The 17,902-nt window shown below is 45.7% G+C and overlaps 1 protein-coding gene across 1 annotated transcript in view; it reads right to left on the bottom strand.

Annotated features, from left to right (window-relative positions):
- The window catches only part of SCAPER (S-phase cyclin A associated protein in the ER), a gene marked incomplete in the record, with an annotated part of 4,815,867 nt that overhangs the window by 2,657,937 nt on the left and 2,140,028 nt on the right, over positions 1 to 17,902 (bottom strand). The window contains 1 exon segment of the mRNA XM_044077465.1: positions 2,612 to 2,764. Coding sequence (XP_043933400.1) covers positions 2,612 to 2,764 — 153 coding nt within the window.

Raw genomic sequence — 17,902 nt, 5'->3', positions numbered from 1 at the left:
AGGGTCACTGGAAAACATAATAAGGAATTCACAAATTTAAGGCTATAACTGGTATGGTAATCAAGAAAAGTTAGTAGTATTTGCATATTACAGTATTTTGCATTTATAAATCCAGAAAGGACATTATGGTATTGTGGAACATTTTAGGACATTTTCAAGTCTTTTCAAGATAGGTTCATAGGTAGGTACTAGGCTATCGTCCCAAGGGCCTACGTAAGCCTAGCCACCAAGGTTCCCTGGCTTACGACACCCAAGAAAGTTATTTTCCTGTGCCACTGTTGAGCAGAGACACAGAAGTGATCCCCGGGGTGTATTTCCTATTTCCCTTTGTACAATAAATGAAGAGAAAACAAAGGTTATAAGAGTAAACTATGCACCCACGCATGAATCAGTTGAGCAACACTTACCCTTATGGAGGCACAATAAGACTAAGTATTTAGGTGAATGGATAAAAATGCATGCTGTTACAGTGGCCAAGAATATGCAGGAAGAAATGAACCAAACGATAATACAAAAACGGAAAACCTTGAAGTTTTTGGTAATGGACATGAATAGTAAGATAAAAGCAGTGAAAATGTTCTTAGTCCTTTAATTCTTTTATAAACATCAAGCATATTTTTTAGCAACTAGAAGAGAATTTATGAATTATGATTAATACAGAGTTTAAGAAATTTATTTGGAAGGGGAAGAGTTAAATGGGATAAGCGTATTCTCCCCAAAGAGCAAGGTGGTTTATGGTTACCTGATTTAAAGGGGTACTTCAAAACTACTCATTTAAGGCTCCAATACATAAGGCAAGCAGAAGGTTACAAATCAAAGTACAAAAGGATGATGATGAAATGGAGGGGGGGGGGTTTGAAATATAAAGACAGACTAGGATTTTGGATTTAAGTTCTTAAGGAGAACAAATATAGAGATTATATTCGTTAAGTAGCAGAAAGCATTCCAAGAAATAAGACTGCGTAGGAATGGAGAAAGGAGATTTTTACCAATAGGGATGTCTGGTGTTAGAGGTATAGACAATAGGCAAGAATGGTCTGGAATCTTCAAGATAAAATTAGCAAAGGTATTGGAAGCAAATAATTCAGGAGGGAAAGGTAACAGAATGGGATGAGGCTTGGCAGAAGTTTGGACTCCAAGTTTAGAGACTTCTTTCCTTATCAGAGACTGATGGAGTAGTGCTAATTGAATGACCAGCTCTTACAAAGTTTTCAGTTAAGTCTAAAATAGAATCTGTTGTTAAAAAGGGTATAATTCGTAGGAAGTATAAAATACTGCATGACAAATCATAAGATTTAATCAGAGGAGGTTAGAAAATATTGGGAAAATATAACAGAAGCATAATATACAAAGAAGCAATGGGAAGAAATTCGGAAGCCTCCCTAGTATGCAGAAGAGTCCGGAAGGTTTAGGATTTTTCCATGAAATATTTGTACAGAACATTTTTATGCCTCAAGTAGACTTCAGAAGATTTTTCATCGGACAGGCAGCAAATGCTGGAGGTATGATGTGGGAGAGAGGGAACTAGGGACATTTTTTTCTTTGGATTATACTGACTACAACTTAAAAAAATCCCTATAAAGTATCTGGATAGAGGAAATGCTGGGGGGGGGGGGCACAAATGGTTGTAACTAAAGAAATTATTCTTTACAGCTGGGATATATGATCTAAATAGACTAGATATAGTAAGGCCTTACTGAAACTAACTTACTAGCTGCAAAAAAACCCCCACAAAAATATCAGAAAATGAAAATCAAAAATTACGGAGTATTGAAAAAATCTATACCCAACATAAAGAAAGGTCTGGGTACTGTAAATGAGATAAACTTGTGTGGGATCTTTAGAAAAGGGAATGAGCAAATTTCATAGAAATAAATAGAATCTGTGGAAACAATACATGCAGAATAATGTTCTGAAGCAAGTATATGTGTTAAAGGGAAGACAAGAACTGAACACTTTACATAACAATGGAGTGAATTAAATTTTTTAAGAAATGTGTACTGCAAAATAACAAAATGTTACTATGGTTTGTTTTCTATTTATGCATGTAAACCCATGTAAAAATCTTAAAATGAGATGATTTAATAAAGATGTTTAGCCAAGCTTACCTACACATGGTCACTGACAAATGACAGCAACCAATGTTTTTAGAAAGGTCATCTACAAACAGATAGCACCAAAAAATCTCATCCTTGAATGCTACAGCAAGATGTTAAAAAAAATCTGTGTTTATAACACGCTGAAATACCTTGATAATTTTTTTTTAAAATACAAATTGTTCTTTTTATGTGGAAAACAGACTTGCATTACAAAAAGTTATTTGAAATACCAGATATTCTAACTGCCAAAAAGATTTCTGCTTGCATCTCTGAATACCATTAACTGATTGTCCTTTGATATAACCAAGTATTATACCTATGGCTATATAATGTTCACTTTCAAAACAAACAAAATAAGAGCACATAATAAACAAACACAAAGTTAAACATTTAGAAAAAGGGAAACCTTTTTTTACTCTTCATAAAACTGTGTATAAAATGTGAGTAAAATAAAATTGAGATTTATACAAAGTCAGCTAACTGTATAGTTAATAAAAGGTAAATAAGCATACCTGTATACTACATAAGGAGCAGTGTTTCTTGCGTTCATAAGGTGTAAGCTTAGGTGCATAATCGGGGTTAGCGTGCCTTCCACTACTCAATTCAGCTGCTTTTTCTTTTCTTTGTTCTATTTGCTCCATGTGTCTTCGAATACTTTCATCATGCTAAAAATATAACAAAGCAATGACTTATCATACGCAACATAGAAAAATCCCAAGATGAAGCTATCAAATGCAACAAAACGAAAATTCTTGCACTACTTTAAAATTACAATAAAATCTTTATATAAATTCTTCATAATCACATAAAAATAATGACAAAGGAGGACTCCGTCACATATAATTGCTCTATTATTTTCAGTCCTGTCACAAAGGACTTAAATTCCCAGAAACTCATCAAATGTCCATTTTTGGTTTACCCGTTCTCCTTAAGAGATGAAGTACAGTTTCTTAAAACCATCATACTGCAGAGATATCACTGGATTATGTTTCACCTCGTCTCCTCCTCTACCATAGCACAAACCAACACCTGACCACTAATGCAAGAAGATGAATGTGCTATTACATAAGTAGCCCCCATTAAATGTCCTGATGTTATGAACTGACATGCATTATGCACCAGTACTCCTAAGGTTTCAGAAATGGCCTCCTTGGCAGAAATATGTCACTCACTCCTCCAGATCAGAGAATATGGCCATCAACTCGCTCAGTTCAGTTCTACTGTGACCAGTCCTCCTGCATTAATAATCCTGGTTAAACCTAGCTTACTGGCTGAACAGAAAGACACCATACCCTCACACCAAAACTGGTTAGTTTCAAGAAAAGATTTTACTGACAGAGAACAAAGCAAACCTCAAAAGCAGTATAATTACTAATGAAATAAAGTTACGAATTTATAACAAATTTATTTACTTGTTTCTGTTTATGACCAGGATAATCTAATTGTGTGGAATGCCCATTCACAGTGGAAATCCCCAAGAGAAAAGTTGACAATGCACAAAATAAAAACATATACATACATTTGAAAGTTAGTATAGATAGTGAAAGTGGTAAAAGTGTTGCGAATCATATACACAAAGTGATACCTGTTACCGTATATATTACAAGAATACACACACACACACCACACAGGTGATGCAGGCATTGACAAAGCTTCAGTAATTACACAGAAACAGGTGGTCTCAGGACAGTACAGATGTTCCTGTAGTTCAGATGAATGGCTTTATAACAGATGATGTTAAGTTGTCTATCCCGCCTTCATTCTTGCTGGTTGGGTTCGGAGCCAATCCTCTGCTCCGACTCGGCCATCTTCAAAAGCTCGAGAGCTGCTTACTGGCTCGAGGACCCCCCTATATCCCATGATGCCTGGCGCTAGATACCCAGATCTCGTTTTCTGCTTCTGCTACGAGGTTGCGTTTACTGGCTCAGGTCATATATTTTCTCTTTATTCACTATATTTAGGACTTTTTTGTACTTTATTGAATATACGCTTATTGTCATAGCTTAGTAGGTTCTATGGTAGTTTGTAAGTGCCCCCCCCCCCCTTAAAAACTTGTTTTCTCTTTAGAGAGTTTTCCTCTCCCTCCCCCACTCCCGTTTACCTTTTCAAAGTAAGCCGTTTTAGTTAGAGGCTTATCATTGTTTTATTTTTTAAGATAGACAAAGTTCATTAGAAATTGTGGTAGTTGTAGGTCTTATAATATATTGTGTGTGTGCGTGCTGTTAGGGTGTGGTAACTTGTGTGGTTTGTGTATATTTTTTTCCAGTTACCTACTCTCCTTTACACTTGCTCTTTGTAATTGATATTCCTTTACAGGAATGTCTAAAGACACAAAAGTGTCGGGATTCAAGAAGTGTGATTCATGCTGTCAGAAAATGTCTCTGACAGATGGTCACACTTCTTGTGTTTATTGCTTGGGCTCCCTACACCTGCAGGACTCTTGTTTGGTGTGTCACGCCTTTAGTCCAAGAGTCCTGCAGGAGCGTAGGAATAAGCTTATCCTTAGGGGTTTGCTTAAACCTGAAGGATCACCGGCCAAGACTCAGTCAGTGAAATCTTCTAGGCCATCGAAGCCATCGGCTCCCAGCTCGGAGCTGTCACCGAGTATGGCTTCTGCTTCAACTTCGGTTCCGGCTGGAAACGAAGCACCTATCTCTGCATCAACTTTGGCTCTGACCGGAGCAGAAGTACCTATCTCCCAGTCGTCCCAGACTCTTCCGTCGGAACCGTCAGGGAGTCGAAAACGCTCCAGGTCACCATCCTTGGAGTCGATACACTCGGCTCCAGGGTCACCCTTACTGCAATCTGAGCGTAGTCATTGGTTCCACTCTTCTCTGTCTAGGTTATCTGACCATGATTTGGAGAGAGTGGTGAGCAGGCTTTTAAAGTTGCAGGCCCTGGCAAAAATGCTATCCAGCCCCCCTCATCAGGGCTCGGCTCTACCTGTTTCTCCGATAGTTCCTCCTTCGACTCATCCCTTGAGTTCGGAGCCGGGGCATGCTGTGGCTGGAACCGTGGGTCCGTCGGCACTGATACCTCCCCTTTCGGTTCCATCATCGGTTCCGATCTCTTCCATGGTGCCGTCCTTAGAGGGATCTGGGTACTGGGACTCCCTTGTTGGCTCCGAGGGTGCGAGTGGCATCGGACCCTTGTCCGACACCGTTCTCCCTCTCGGAGCTTCGGTGCAGGTGAGTTCGGCTCCTACATCGGCTTCAGAGCCGTCTCTCTCAGTGCCGGGAAGGATTCCGGTCTCTTCGGAGCCGGAACCTTCTCTGGTATCGGGAAAGGGCGCCTTCGAGGTCATGAGGAGTGTGCTAGCATCTCAGTCAGCCTCACGGTCAGCCTCATCGGCTCCTCCCCCCATGGTGCCTGCTCCTGCCTCTGCCCCTCCTCCAGACCCCAAGCGTGGGGAACAAGCGCTCCAGGGCACGCCATTGGGTGTATCTTCCTCTTCCGAGGCCTCCCCCGTTCATTCAGAGGAGCCCCCTCGAAAGAGGAAATGCAAGAGGAAGCATGTTGACTCCCCTGAGTCTGTCACTTCAGATACTGACTTGGAGGAGTTGGAAGGGTCCCCGAGATCCCCCTATGAGGACGTCTCCTTCTCAGACATCCTTGAAATCCATAGGCAGAGGGGGAACTGGACTACCCTTAACCCTTCCGAGGATGAGTCGGTATTCCTGGACGCGTTTGGTTCCCAACCCTCCACCTCCTGGGTGTCTCCGCCTTTCGATCCACTGATGTCGGTGGTGGCTCGAAAGGCGTGGTCAGCTCCAGACTCAATGGGACCAACTCCACGTAGGCCCACAAAATTCATCACTGCCCCTCAAGACAAGCAATTTATGAGCAAGGGTGTTCCCATGGATGCCATGGTGGTAGCAGCGGCCACTAAAAAGGAGTTGGCTGAAACTTCTTCTTCTGTCCATCCCCCTAATAAGGAATCTAGGACGATGAACAGATATGGGAAGTGGATGTTTTCCTCAGCGACCTTTTCTATTAGGTCTCTGAACTATTTGTGCCATTTTACTCGTCTTCAAAGGGATCTCCTTAAAGAGCTAGGAGATACCCTTCAAGAACCATCAGCTGTGGGGGCTCAGGCTAAGACTGCCTCCCAGCTGGCGACTCTAAATTCTGTAGTAAACTCCTCCATGCGGCTCATCTCTTATGCAACCGATGGAGCGAGTAGGGTCGCAGGCACAGGTGTGGCTTTGAGGAGACATGCTTGGATGCGGTTATGCAACTTTGCGGTACCCTTCAAGACGTCTTTCACCAACACCCCCTTTGATGGTTCTGCTCTGTTTGGACCACAGGTAAAGGATACCCTTACCAGGTGTGAGCAGGAAGGCAAGACTCTCTCTGCCGTTGGAGTCCGTTTTTCCACTCCTTCAAGACCGTATCCCAAGGGTCAGAAGAGTGGGAAGATGTGGTTCCGGAAATCCCAGGGAGCCATGCCTGACACACACGGAGAGTTCCCCTCCAGGGTCAGAGGAGGGAACAACAATAGACGCCGCCCTAGGGGCAGGGGGGTCCACAAAATCAGGGCCAAAGAGAATCCTTCTCTGACAAGCCCTTCCAGCATCCCTGAAGTGCTGCCCGACTTGTCCAGCTTCGGAGGCAGTCAGGGGAAGATTATCGCTGTACACAAAAGCCTGGCAAAGTATAACACAAGACAAATGGATACTTTCTATCATATCCGAAGGCTACAAAATTCCCTTCTTTCGCACTCCACTCTTTTCCAACAAATCCCTTCCAGATGTTCCACCCAATCTATGGGATCAAGCAGTTCAAGAAATTTCAAAACTGCTAAGAAAAAGAGCCATCCAGTCAGTCCCAGCAGACCAACAAGGATCCGGAACTTACTCAAGGTCCTTTTTGGTACCAAAAAAGACAGGGGACTGGAGACCCATTCTGGATCTCAGCAGACTAAACAGGTCTGTTCAAAGAACGAAGTTCTGGATGGTCACGCTACAGTCCATCTTACCCTTTCTGGGTCAGGACAATTGGATGTGCTCCATAGATCTTCAGGACCCATACTACCATATCAAAATGCACAGATGCTCCAGAAGATTCCTCCACTTCCGGCTGGGAGCCAGTCATTATCAGTTCAGAGCGCTGCCCTTCGGTCTCACCACAGCCCCCAGGGTGTTCACCAAATGTTTGGCAGTAGTCACCGCTCACTTGAGACGGCAAGGATTCCAGGTGTTTCCATATTTAGACGACTGGCTCCTTTCTGCAACCACCAGGCATCACCTGCTGCTAGCCAGAGGCTACACCATCCAAACGTGCTCTACTCTAGGCATTACAATAAATTTCAAAAAGTCTGCATTGTCGCCTTGTCAATCTATGAACTTTATAGGCGCAAATTTAAACACAAAGGACATGTCAGCGACTCTCCCAGCAGACAGAGTGTTAGCCATTCGACGACACGTGCAGGTCTTATTAGGTTGCAAAAAGATTCAGGCCAGATTTGTCCTAAACACATTGGGTCTCATGGCAGCGGCTATAATACTAGTTCCCCTTGCACGTTTTCACATGAGGATTCTTCAGTGGATGTTGTTCACACAAAGGTCCTTCCAACAACTCCCAATGTCTCACATGATAATGATCACACAGTCATGCAAAAACCAACTTGTTTGGTGGATGGTTTCCCCATCATTACACCAGGGCAGACCATTCGCATTTCCTCCTCCAGTAGCTACGGTGACCACGGACGCCTCCCTGATCGGGTGGGGGGGGCATTTTCAGGGCAGAACAGTCCAAGGCACCTGGCAGCCTCACGAGTACCATCTGCATATCAATGTCTTGAAGATGAGAGACGTGCTTTTAGCGTTGCAAGCTCTTCAGAACTCTCTTCCCACCGGGACCATTGCAATTCAAACAGACAATATGTCAGTGGTATGGTACATCAACAAGCAGGGCGGAACCAAGTCGTACCCCTTATGTCGAGAAGCACTCAGACTTTGGCAGTGGGCGATCTCTTCCCAACAGTTTCTGATAGCAGCGCACATCCCTGGGAAGTCCAATGTTATAGCAGACAGGCTGAGCAGAGCAATCCTTATGCCTCACAAGTGGTCTCTCAATCAGACTGTGGCGGACAAAATCTTCCGCAAATGGGGTCAGCCTTGCTGCGATCTTTTTGCCACCCCCTTCAACAGCAACTGCGACAATTTCTTCTCTCTCCTTCCTCTCCCCGGACACCTCCCCAGAGACGCTCTAGTTCACGATTGGCCCCAGGGACTTCTTTATGGATTCCCTCCATTTCCCCTGATTCCCAAACTAATTCAGAAAGCTACCACATTGGGATGCAAGATGATCCTCATTGCCCCTTACTGGCCTTGACAAATTTGGTTCCCTTTCCTGCATCTTCACCTTCTGGAGCAGCCCTGGACCCTGGACCCAATTCCAAAACTCCTGATCCATCAACTGGGCGGGTTGCACCAATCTCTTCAATCTCTCCAGCTCACTGCTTGGTTTCTCCACTTCCGACCTTAGCCAGGCTTCCCAACATCTCTCATTCAGTGCGTGAAATCATCTTATCCTCGCATAAGTCGACCAATAGGAAAACTTATGCTAGCAAGTGGAAACGTTTTTCCTTATGGGCAGAGAACAGGAAGATAGATCCCTTTTCAGCCCCGGTGCACCATATTTTAGAATTTCTAGCAGAACTTTTTCGAACAGGATCCTCTTCTGCCACGATTAGAGTTCAGCTAGCTGCAATTTCAAACTTTCATACGGGCCTATCTGATTCCAGCATCATGTCCCATAAGCTTTGTAAAGCCTTTCTTAAAGGGACCACTCTACTCAGGCCCCCAGTAAGAGATCGCCCGCCTCCGTGGGATCTAAATTTGATTCTAGCTTCCCTGATACTGCCCTGGCAGCTTCCTGTTCCTTGAAATTTCTTTCTTGGAAAACCCTTCTTCTGGTCGCAGTTACGTCAGCCAGAAGAGTTTCTGAACTTCAGGCTCTTTGTGTTCGTCCTCCTTACCTAGTTTTTCACAATGATAGAGTTTCTCTTCGGACTAACCCTTCCTTTCTTCTAAAGATTACTTCTGATTATAATTTGAATCAGTCCATTGAACTACCCGTGTTCTTTCCAAATTTTTCCAACAAGGCAGAATAACAAGTTACATCAGCTGGACGTCCATAGACAATTACGCTTTTACTTGCATAGAACCAGGCAAGTCAGAAAATCAGACCAGTTGTTCCTGTCTTACGCTGAGGGAAAACAAGGCATACCGGTGTCAAAAGTCACCTTATCTAGGTGGTTGACTTCTACTATTACCTTTATATATCAGTTAAGAAATAAAGAGCTTCCTGCTAAACCCAAAAGTCACTCCACCAGAGCTCTAGCTACTTCTGTGGCTTTTCAGGCCAGATTGCCAATGGAAACTATTTGTGTGGCAGCTACATGGGCTAATCCACATACCTTCATTTCACATTATAAACTGGATGTGGCTTCCAGAAGCAGAACTGATTTTGGTTCCACTGTTCTGAAGAGTCTGTTCCGATGAGCCACCCAGGATTGAGGTGCTAGGGACGCTGTCCCAACCAGCAAGAATGAAGGCGAGATAGACAACTTAACATTAAGAAGTTATGTACCTACCATAACGTTCCATGTTAGTTGTCTTCTTCTCACCTTCTTTCTTGCGTCCCTCCCTCCATCCCCCTATCCTAGTAGACCGAGAAGAGTTCCTTAGGTTTGTTGAACACTGGCCGAGTCTTCTCTGGCTATTACTTCTGTCAGTCTCTCCAGTAGGTTTCCTGTTTCCTGCTAAATTTACTGTATTATTATAATTATTATTATTATGTCTGTAGTTAGGTTACCAAACGAGATCTGGGTATCTAGCGCCAGGCATCATGGGATATAGGGGGGGGCCTCGAGCCAGTAAGCAGCTCTCGAGCTTTTGAAGATGGCCAAGTCGGAGCAGAGGATCGGCTCCGAACCCAAACAGCAAGAAAGAAGGTGAGAAGACAACTAACATGGAACGTTATGGTAGGTACATAACTTCTTATTACAGAACACAGAGGTACATAATGGAAGAATGTGTGACACAAGGTTGCCAAAATAGCAAGATATGGTTAAGAGATGGTTAGGAAAGGATAAAATGGAGCAGTTGAGAGTATATAAAGTAGAGTGAGGTACAGAATCAGAGATCTTTCTGGAAAATGTTAGGAGATGCAATATGGAAAGGTGCAATACAGTATGGAGGGGGAGAATAGAGTGGGTGGGCTGATGTAAGACTGAAGAGTTGTAGAGGAGAAGTAGATGAAGAGTGAGGAAAGAGTAGTTGTGTATGTTGCATTTACCGTAACAGTAGCTGTTCGAATTCCTCACTGCTGCAGTGGTCTTTTGGCTATATGGGCTGTATCCTGCCTAGGATACAACAAGCAGCTTCACAAAGCTCTATCTCCCTCTCACATCTACATCTACACTCTGACAGAAGATTGGCTAGCCCTTGAAGGGAAATCAGCAGTCAGAGTATGGATAACTTCAGGATTTTCTTAACCATGAAAAGAGGAAAAACTTACTCAACCTGAACCTCTAAATAATATAAAAAAATAACCAATAACTTTATATATTAACAATTAATTATATAGAGAAGTAGGGGGTGGGTAGGCGCACCAACTGCAGCACAGAGGAATGTGGACATCTATTGTTAAGTGCAACTTACAAAACTGCATTTTGTTCACCATACTTACTGCCACAGTAACCTTTTGGCCTTACGGGTTGATTACTAAACCCTATCCAACCTGGGAGGAGTAAGGATAAGGATTCAGGAGACCATGGAGAATGGTCCTAGCAAAGCCAGTCCTAGACCTGGAAAAGGAATCCAGTTTGTTAAAGCATGCACAGAGGACCATATAGCTGCCTCTACAGGCCACCCTTTCCAATATACCATGGCAAAAGCCAAGAATCTAGTAGAATGTGCATGGAACATACTTGCCATTGTGGAAATAAGAAAAAAGGAAAAAAAGAAGCTGTATACGCACCATAACGTTCCATCTGAGTAGGTAACTTCATTTGTCAGCAACTTGTGGGGTATCTGATCTGACCTGGATCCAAGCTGGCAGCGTTCCAAGCTAAAGATCTGAGCTCCAAGCTCCTCCCCCTTATCCATAATACCCTGCTACCTCCTTCCAGTCCTCAGATCGCGTTTGCCCAATTATACAATTTCACCAAGACAAAACAACAACCTAAAACATCCTAACCTAATGAATACTAAAGGCTGAAATCATTCTAGGATTGAGATAACCAAAGAACCAGGTTGGGGGAAGGAGGGGGGGGGGTCGGTTGCTGACAAATTAAGTTACCTACTCAGATGGAACATTATGGTGAGTACATAACTTCTTTATCTGAAGTAGTTAACTTCATTTGATCAGCAACCTGTGGGACAGAGTCCCCAGCTACCAAAAACGTGGGAGGTCCTCAAGGAAGGATATTCCGGAGCACTGCAGAGCCAAAAGATGCCCTTCCTCTGGATATTAAATCCAATTTATAATGAGAGATAAAGGTATGAGAGGAAGCCCAAGTAGCCGCACAACAAATGTCATCCAAGGGCACTCTTGACCAGAATGCAGCAGAAGTAGCCATAGAATGGGTAGAATGAGCATGAACCCCTAAGGGCTCTGGCAGACCAGATATCTTGTATGTGAGCAAAATGCAGTGAGAAATCCATCTAGCTAGAGTCACCTTCAATACTGGCTTACCTAAGAAGGGCTTCGCAAAGGAAACAAAGAGCTGCTCTAACTTGTGAAAGGCATATGTTCTGTGCAGGTAAAAGTGCAATTGTCTATGAACATCTAACAAATGAAGTTTGTATTCCCCTTTATTCTGATAGTTAGGGAAGAAAACTGGTAGATTAATGGACTGATTGATGTTCACCTCGGAAGCCACTTTAGGTAAGAAGGAAGGGTTAGTCCTGAGAGAGACTCTGTCCTTATGGAAAACAAGATATGGGGGTTTAGTACAAAGGGCCTGGAGCTCTGACACCCTTCTAGCTGAGGTAATAGCTATTAAGAAAGCAGTTTTCCAACATAAGAATTTTAAATCAACAGAAGCTGCAGGTTCAAAGGGTGGTCCAGTTAGAGCCTGAAGGACCAAAGTTGGGTCCCATGGGGGAACAGCGTTCCTAATAGGAGGTCTCAAAAGAAAGGTGCCTTTCAAGAAGGTCTTACAAATCTTAGTGGAAGCTAAAGGACTAAGATTGTCTCCAATGTGAAAATGGGAAATGGCAGCCATTTGAACCTTTACAGTAGAAGAACTGGCCCGTTGCTGAAAAATATGAGATAAAAAAATCAAGCATTGCTGGAATGGGAGCAGTGAAAGGATCCAAATTCTTATGCGAGGCCCAAATGGAAAACCGTTTCTATTTGCTGCTGTAAACCTTCCTGGTGGAAGGCTTATGCGCCACTACCAGGATGGATATAACTCCGGACGAGATACTGGGAGTCCTGGAAACTAATGGAACTGGATCAACCAAGCTGAGAGCTTGAGGTCGTCCAGATTTGGAGTTTCTAATCCCGAAGGATGAGAAATCAGATCTGGGATGGGATCTAAGAGCCAAAGAGGAGCTATAAGATGAGACCGTAGGTACAGGAACCAGGTTTGATGAGGCCAGAATGGGGCTATGAGGATAATCTTGTTCCCCAACCGACGAGCTTTCTGTAAAAATTTTGTCATTAACGGAAGAGGAGGATAAGCATAAAGAAGATCAGATGGCCAAGCATGGACTAGAACGTCTCTGGGGCTTTCCCCCGGGGGGGGGGGGGCGGGGGATTAGAGCGAAATCTCGCTGCACTTCACGTTTGAAGGCAATGCGAAGAGATCGCAGCAAGGCTGACCCCACTTGCGGAAGATCTGTTTCGCTACTAAGGGGTTCAGAGATGACTCGTAAGGCGAGAGGATAGTTCGACCGACCCGGAATGGCTAACAGAAAACGGTCGGTGGATATCACCCAATCCCAAACTCTCATGGCCTCTCGGCAAAGAGGGTAAGACCTGGTCCCCCCTGTTTGTCGATGTACCAGACCACTGACATGTTGTCTGTCAGAACTGCAATAGTCCCTGGAGGGAGAAAGGTATGAAGAGCTTGCAACGCTAGAAGCACTGCTCTCATCTCCAGAACAATAATATGCAGAACGGTCTCTGTCTGAGTCCACATACCTTGGACAGTTCTGCCCATGCAATGCCCCCCCCCCCCCAAGGCGAGAAGTGTCCATGGTTACCATGGCTTGGGGTTGTGGCATTATGAACGTTCGTCCTTCCCGAAGCTCGCGAGACTGGAGCCACCGTATGAGGGAATTTCTGCAAACTCTGCTGATGGGGATCGGAGAGTCCAGCGGGTGTTGAAAGATGGACCATTGGACCTGCAATGTCCACTGGAGGACCCTCATGTACAAGCGAGCTAAGGGCAAAAGGTTGATTGCTGCTGCCATAGACCCTAAGGCTCTGAGGACAAACTCCGCTGATGGGGCTGGAGATTGAAGGAGTGCTAGAACATGAAGAGTTAAGCTGCAAAGTCTGTCCGACGTCAAGAAGGCCTTGGTCTGAAGCATGTCTATTCTGGCCCCTATAAAGTCCAGGACTTGAACTGGTTGAAGGGATGATTTCTGGTCATTTATAGTGATCCCCAACTGGGAGGCTAAGAGCAGGAAGCAATCCTTGGCTGAGCAGAGTGGATGCCTGGTGGAGGCGGCAAGGAGCCAGTCGTCCAGGTAAGGAAAAACCTGTATTCCCTGAAGCCTCAGGTGGGCCGCTACAACTGCCATGACCTTGGTGAACACCCTGGGGGCTCTGGTGAGGCCGAATGGTAGGACCCTGAACTGGTAATGACTGGCCCCCAACCGAAAGTGAGGAAACCTCCTGGATCGCCTGTTCATGAGAATGTGGTAGTACGCATCCTTGAGGTCTATGGAGCACATCTAGTCATTTTCCTGCAGCAGGGGGAGAATGGATTGAAGAGTGACCATCCGGAATTTCTCCTTGGCAATGAAGAGGTTCATTGTAGAAAGGTCGAGGATTGGCCTTAAGTCCCCCTTCTTTTTTGGCACCAAAAAGAACCTGGAGTAATTGCCTAACCCGGACTGGTCTGGGGGGACGTGCTGGATGGCTCTTTTTTCTAGCAGCTTCTTTATTTCTAAAGCTGCAGCCTCCCTCTGACTGGGTGGAACATCGGGGAGGCGCCTCGATTGAGGAGGAAGATTTATGAAGGGAATAGATTACCCTCTGGAAATTATTCGAAGCACCCCGCGATCTGTCGTGATGGACTCCCATTGTGCCAGGTGCTTCGAAAAATGCCCCCCCCCCCGACTGCCTCCAGAGAGGATCAGTCGGGCAACCCCTCAGGGCTGCTGTGTGGGTCGATCGGAAAAAGGTTCCTGCGACAAAAAATTCTTCGGCCCCCTTCTGCCTCTGGGTCGGCGTCCACCTTGTCCCCCTCTGCCTCTGAAGGACGAAGGGTCTGGAGCGTAACGGGACTGCTGAGACTTCCGGAACCACATCTTCTTTTGTCCTCTCTGGTTCCTGGAAAAGGACCTTTGAGGAGCCGAGAAGTGGATTCCGACGGCAGACAGCGTCTTCCCGTCTTTCTCGCTCTGGACCAATGTATCACGGACGGTCTTGCCAAACAGGGTAGAACAGTCAAAGGGAGCGTTCGCGAAGGATGCCTTGAAGGGTTCCACAAAGTCGGAGCCAGGCATGACGCCATAAGGCGATGCCTGATCCGCTGGCTCTAGCGGCCCCCTCCATGGCATGGGAGAGTAGCCGCATAGACGTGTTCGATACAGATTACAGAGTGGCCATGCGAGTCGAGAAGGTCCGTTTGCCCTCGGCCGACATGGACTCGGGGGGAGACTCAGCGTACTCCTTCACCAGTTCCCGCTGAAGCCTAATCACATGGGCCAAGTAATTCAGCACCCTTATGGAAAAGGTAGCCGAAGAAAACATCCGCTTTCCGATATGATCCATTGTCCGAGACTCCTTATCAGGAGGATGCACCGAGGAACTATCCTGTGCCAGTTCCTTCTTGGTGGCAGCCGCCACCACCATGGCATCTACTGGGGAACATTTACTCCACGCTGTCCTATCCACTGGGGGACTAAGGATCTTATCTGGTCTCCTGGGGACTGGCGCTACAGTGTCCGGCTCTTTCCATGCCTTGGTAGTAAAGAGGTCTACCAGGCGGTCAGCCGGAGGGGCACCCAAGAGGTAGACAGGCCTGCGTCAAACGCCTCCAGAAACACCGACTCATCAGAGGAAGGCTTTTGGGCTGACCACCCCCCTTTTAGGCGTAGCATTTCCATAATGTCTCCAAAGGAGATGTCCTTGTGGGGGGGTGACTTGGGGGAACCTTTCCCATCCTCTAAATCGGTGTCTTCCGTGAGTGACTCAGGGGAGTCTAAGTGCCTCCTCTTACACTTGCGTTTGTGAGGGACCTCCTCGGCGGGACTGTCCGAGGAGGGCTCACCAACAGGGTCATGTTCCTCCAGTGGAACTGGCTGGGGCGTCGACGCAGGCTGTCCCTGAGGCCGGATGATGGAAGACAAGCCCATCTGCGAGGGAATGTTGGCTGGATCCGTAGCAGGGGTCTCAAACCTCATGAGAGAAACCTCTCCACCACGTCGAACGCCGAAGGTGAACCGCTCTCTCTGTGCTCTGATCGCAATGGAGCCGAAGACACACTTATCCCCTCAGATACAACGCACGGCTCTCGGCCCTGAGAGCACGGATCCAAAAAGGGATCCGACAAACTCGAGGGCATGGCCGGCGTCGAAGTAGCAACTACTATCGACGCCGACTCCCTGACTCCAAGACTACTCGGATCAGACTGCTCCGAAACCCGATAATGGATCGGAGAAGGAGCTATGGGGGCAAAAAATGGGGCTGAGCTTCCCCCCAGAGGGGTGGGAGGCAGAAGCGCTCCCATCTGCATCTGGGCTTGGAGAAAGCGAGGCATCATCTGGTCCATGTCAGCGTCTGAGAGGCTTCGTGTCGACCTAGAAGTGGCCGCCGAAGCTGGCCGAGAAGGCCACTGCGATGACCTCGAAGATGGCCGGGGCTCCTCCGGCGAGAAACGTGGAGAGCGAAGCTGAGAGGGGGAGGACCCAGGAATCTTCAGGGGAGAAGAGAGCTGTTTAGCTGGCGGGGCCGAGGGGGCTGAGTCGGCCCGCAGCTTGTGGCTGCTATGTTTCTCTCTGTCCCTCTCTCTCTCTCCTCTCTTATCTCTTGCAGTCCTTCTCTCCCTGGGAAATGGTGGGAGGTTGAGTCCCAGCCAGGGCAGATAGCACAGCTGGCTGAACAGCCGCAGCTGGAGCCACTGAGGGAGAGGAGGAAGAAGCAGAATCTGTGGGTATAAGACCCGCCAGGATCAGCTTGTTCCTCCTATCCCTCAGAGCCTGGGGGTTAAAGGCTGCGCAAATATGGTAGCCCGATGATAAATGCGCTACCCCCAGGCAAAGAACGCACTGAGTGTGGCCATCAGCTGGGGAGAGCTTATGGCCACACTCAGAGCACTTGGAGAAAATGGCCTTAGGGCCTTCGGCCATACCAACCACAACCACACACACAAGAATAAGGGGAAGGGGAATATACTAAAACTAAACTAGGCTAATGGGTTTAAAGAATCACAAACACACACCTATCAAAATTTTGCAAAAAGTCAAGAATTTACCCAATACTCACTACCTAACCGCCAGGAGCTCGTAACTCGTGCTTGTTAAAGCCACGGCAAACGAGATCGGAGGACTGGAAGGAGGTAGCAGGGTATTATGGGTAAGGGGAGGAGCTTGGAGCTCGGATCTTTAGCTTGGAAAGCTGCCGGCTCTGATCCAGGTCAGATCCGATACCCCACAGGTTGTTGATTAAATGAAGTTAACTACTTCAGATCAACAGCTGTGGACAAGCATCTTGTAATAGTCTGTTCTGACACAAGATATCATTTCTTTGTCCCACCACAATATATAAACAGTTGATCTGCTTTTCCAAAGGACCTAAACCTGTCAAGATAGTACATGAGCTGCCAATGCACATACAGAGGATAAAGAACCATTTTCTCCTGCTTCTGAGGATCTTAATAAAACAATGGGAGACTAATCACTTGATTCAAAGCAAAATCTGAAATAACCTTGGGTATAAATGAGGGATTTGTTCTTAATGTGACACAACCTCTATGGAAGACACCAGCGGGTTCACTAATCATGAAAGCTTGCAACTCGGAAACTCTTCTTGCAGATTCAGAGCAATAAGGAGTACAGTCACAGTCTTCCATGTAATGAACATCAACATTCACCTGATGTGTTGGTTCAAACGGAGACATAGTTAACTTCTTCAGCACAAAGTTAAGATCTCAGGAGGAAGCCACCTGTTTTCTAGAAGGCCCAAGGTGCAAAACTCCATCAAAAACAGTTTTACCAAAAAACAAAGAAGAAAGGAGGATCCATGGGCAGGCATGCTGAAATGGCTGCAAAATGAAACTTGAGAGAGGAATAGGAAAGGCCAAAGGAAAGAAACTCTCAAAAATATTTCAATACCAGTGGTACATAATCCCTGATGTGACACAGGATATGTGCTAGGCACCAACTAGAAAATCTTTTCCATTTCCCAATATAAGATTTCCCATTAAAATGTTTTGTCTTCTTTAGCATCTGTTGTACGTCCTTATAAAAGGAGGTGCCTAAAAGGTATCAAGACTGAATCATGTAGGCAGTTAACTGAAGTTGTTTGCGACTGGGGTATATCAAACTCCCCTTGTCTTGTGTAAGTAGGTCTGTGAATTAGCTTGTGGTAATTTCCCTTGGACAATTCCATAA

The sequence above is a fragment of the Protopterus annectens genome, chromosome 7.part0 (assembly GCF_019279795.1).
Source record: "Protopterus annectens isolate FY-2018-M chromosome 7.part0, PAN1.0, whole genome shotgun sequence".
Classification (NCBI taxonomy): domain Eukaryota; kingdom Metazoa; phylum Chordata; order Ceratodontiformes; family Protopteridae; genus Protopterus; species Protopterus annectens.
The sequence above is the reverse complement of the archived record's forward strand: the minus strand, read 5'-3'. Positions and strand labels throughout refer to the sequence as shown.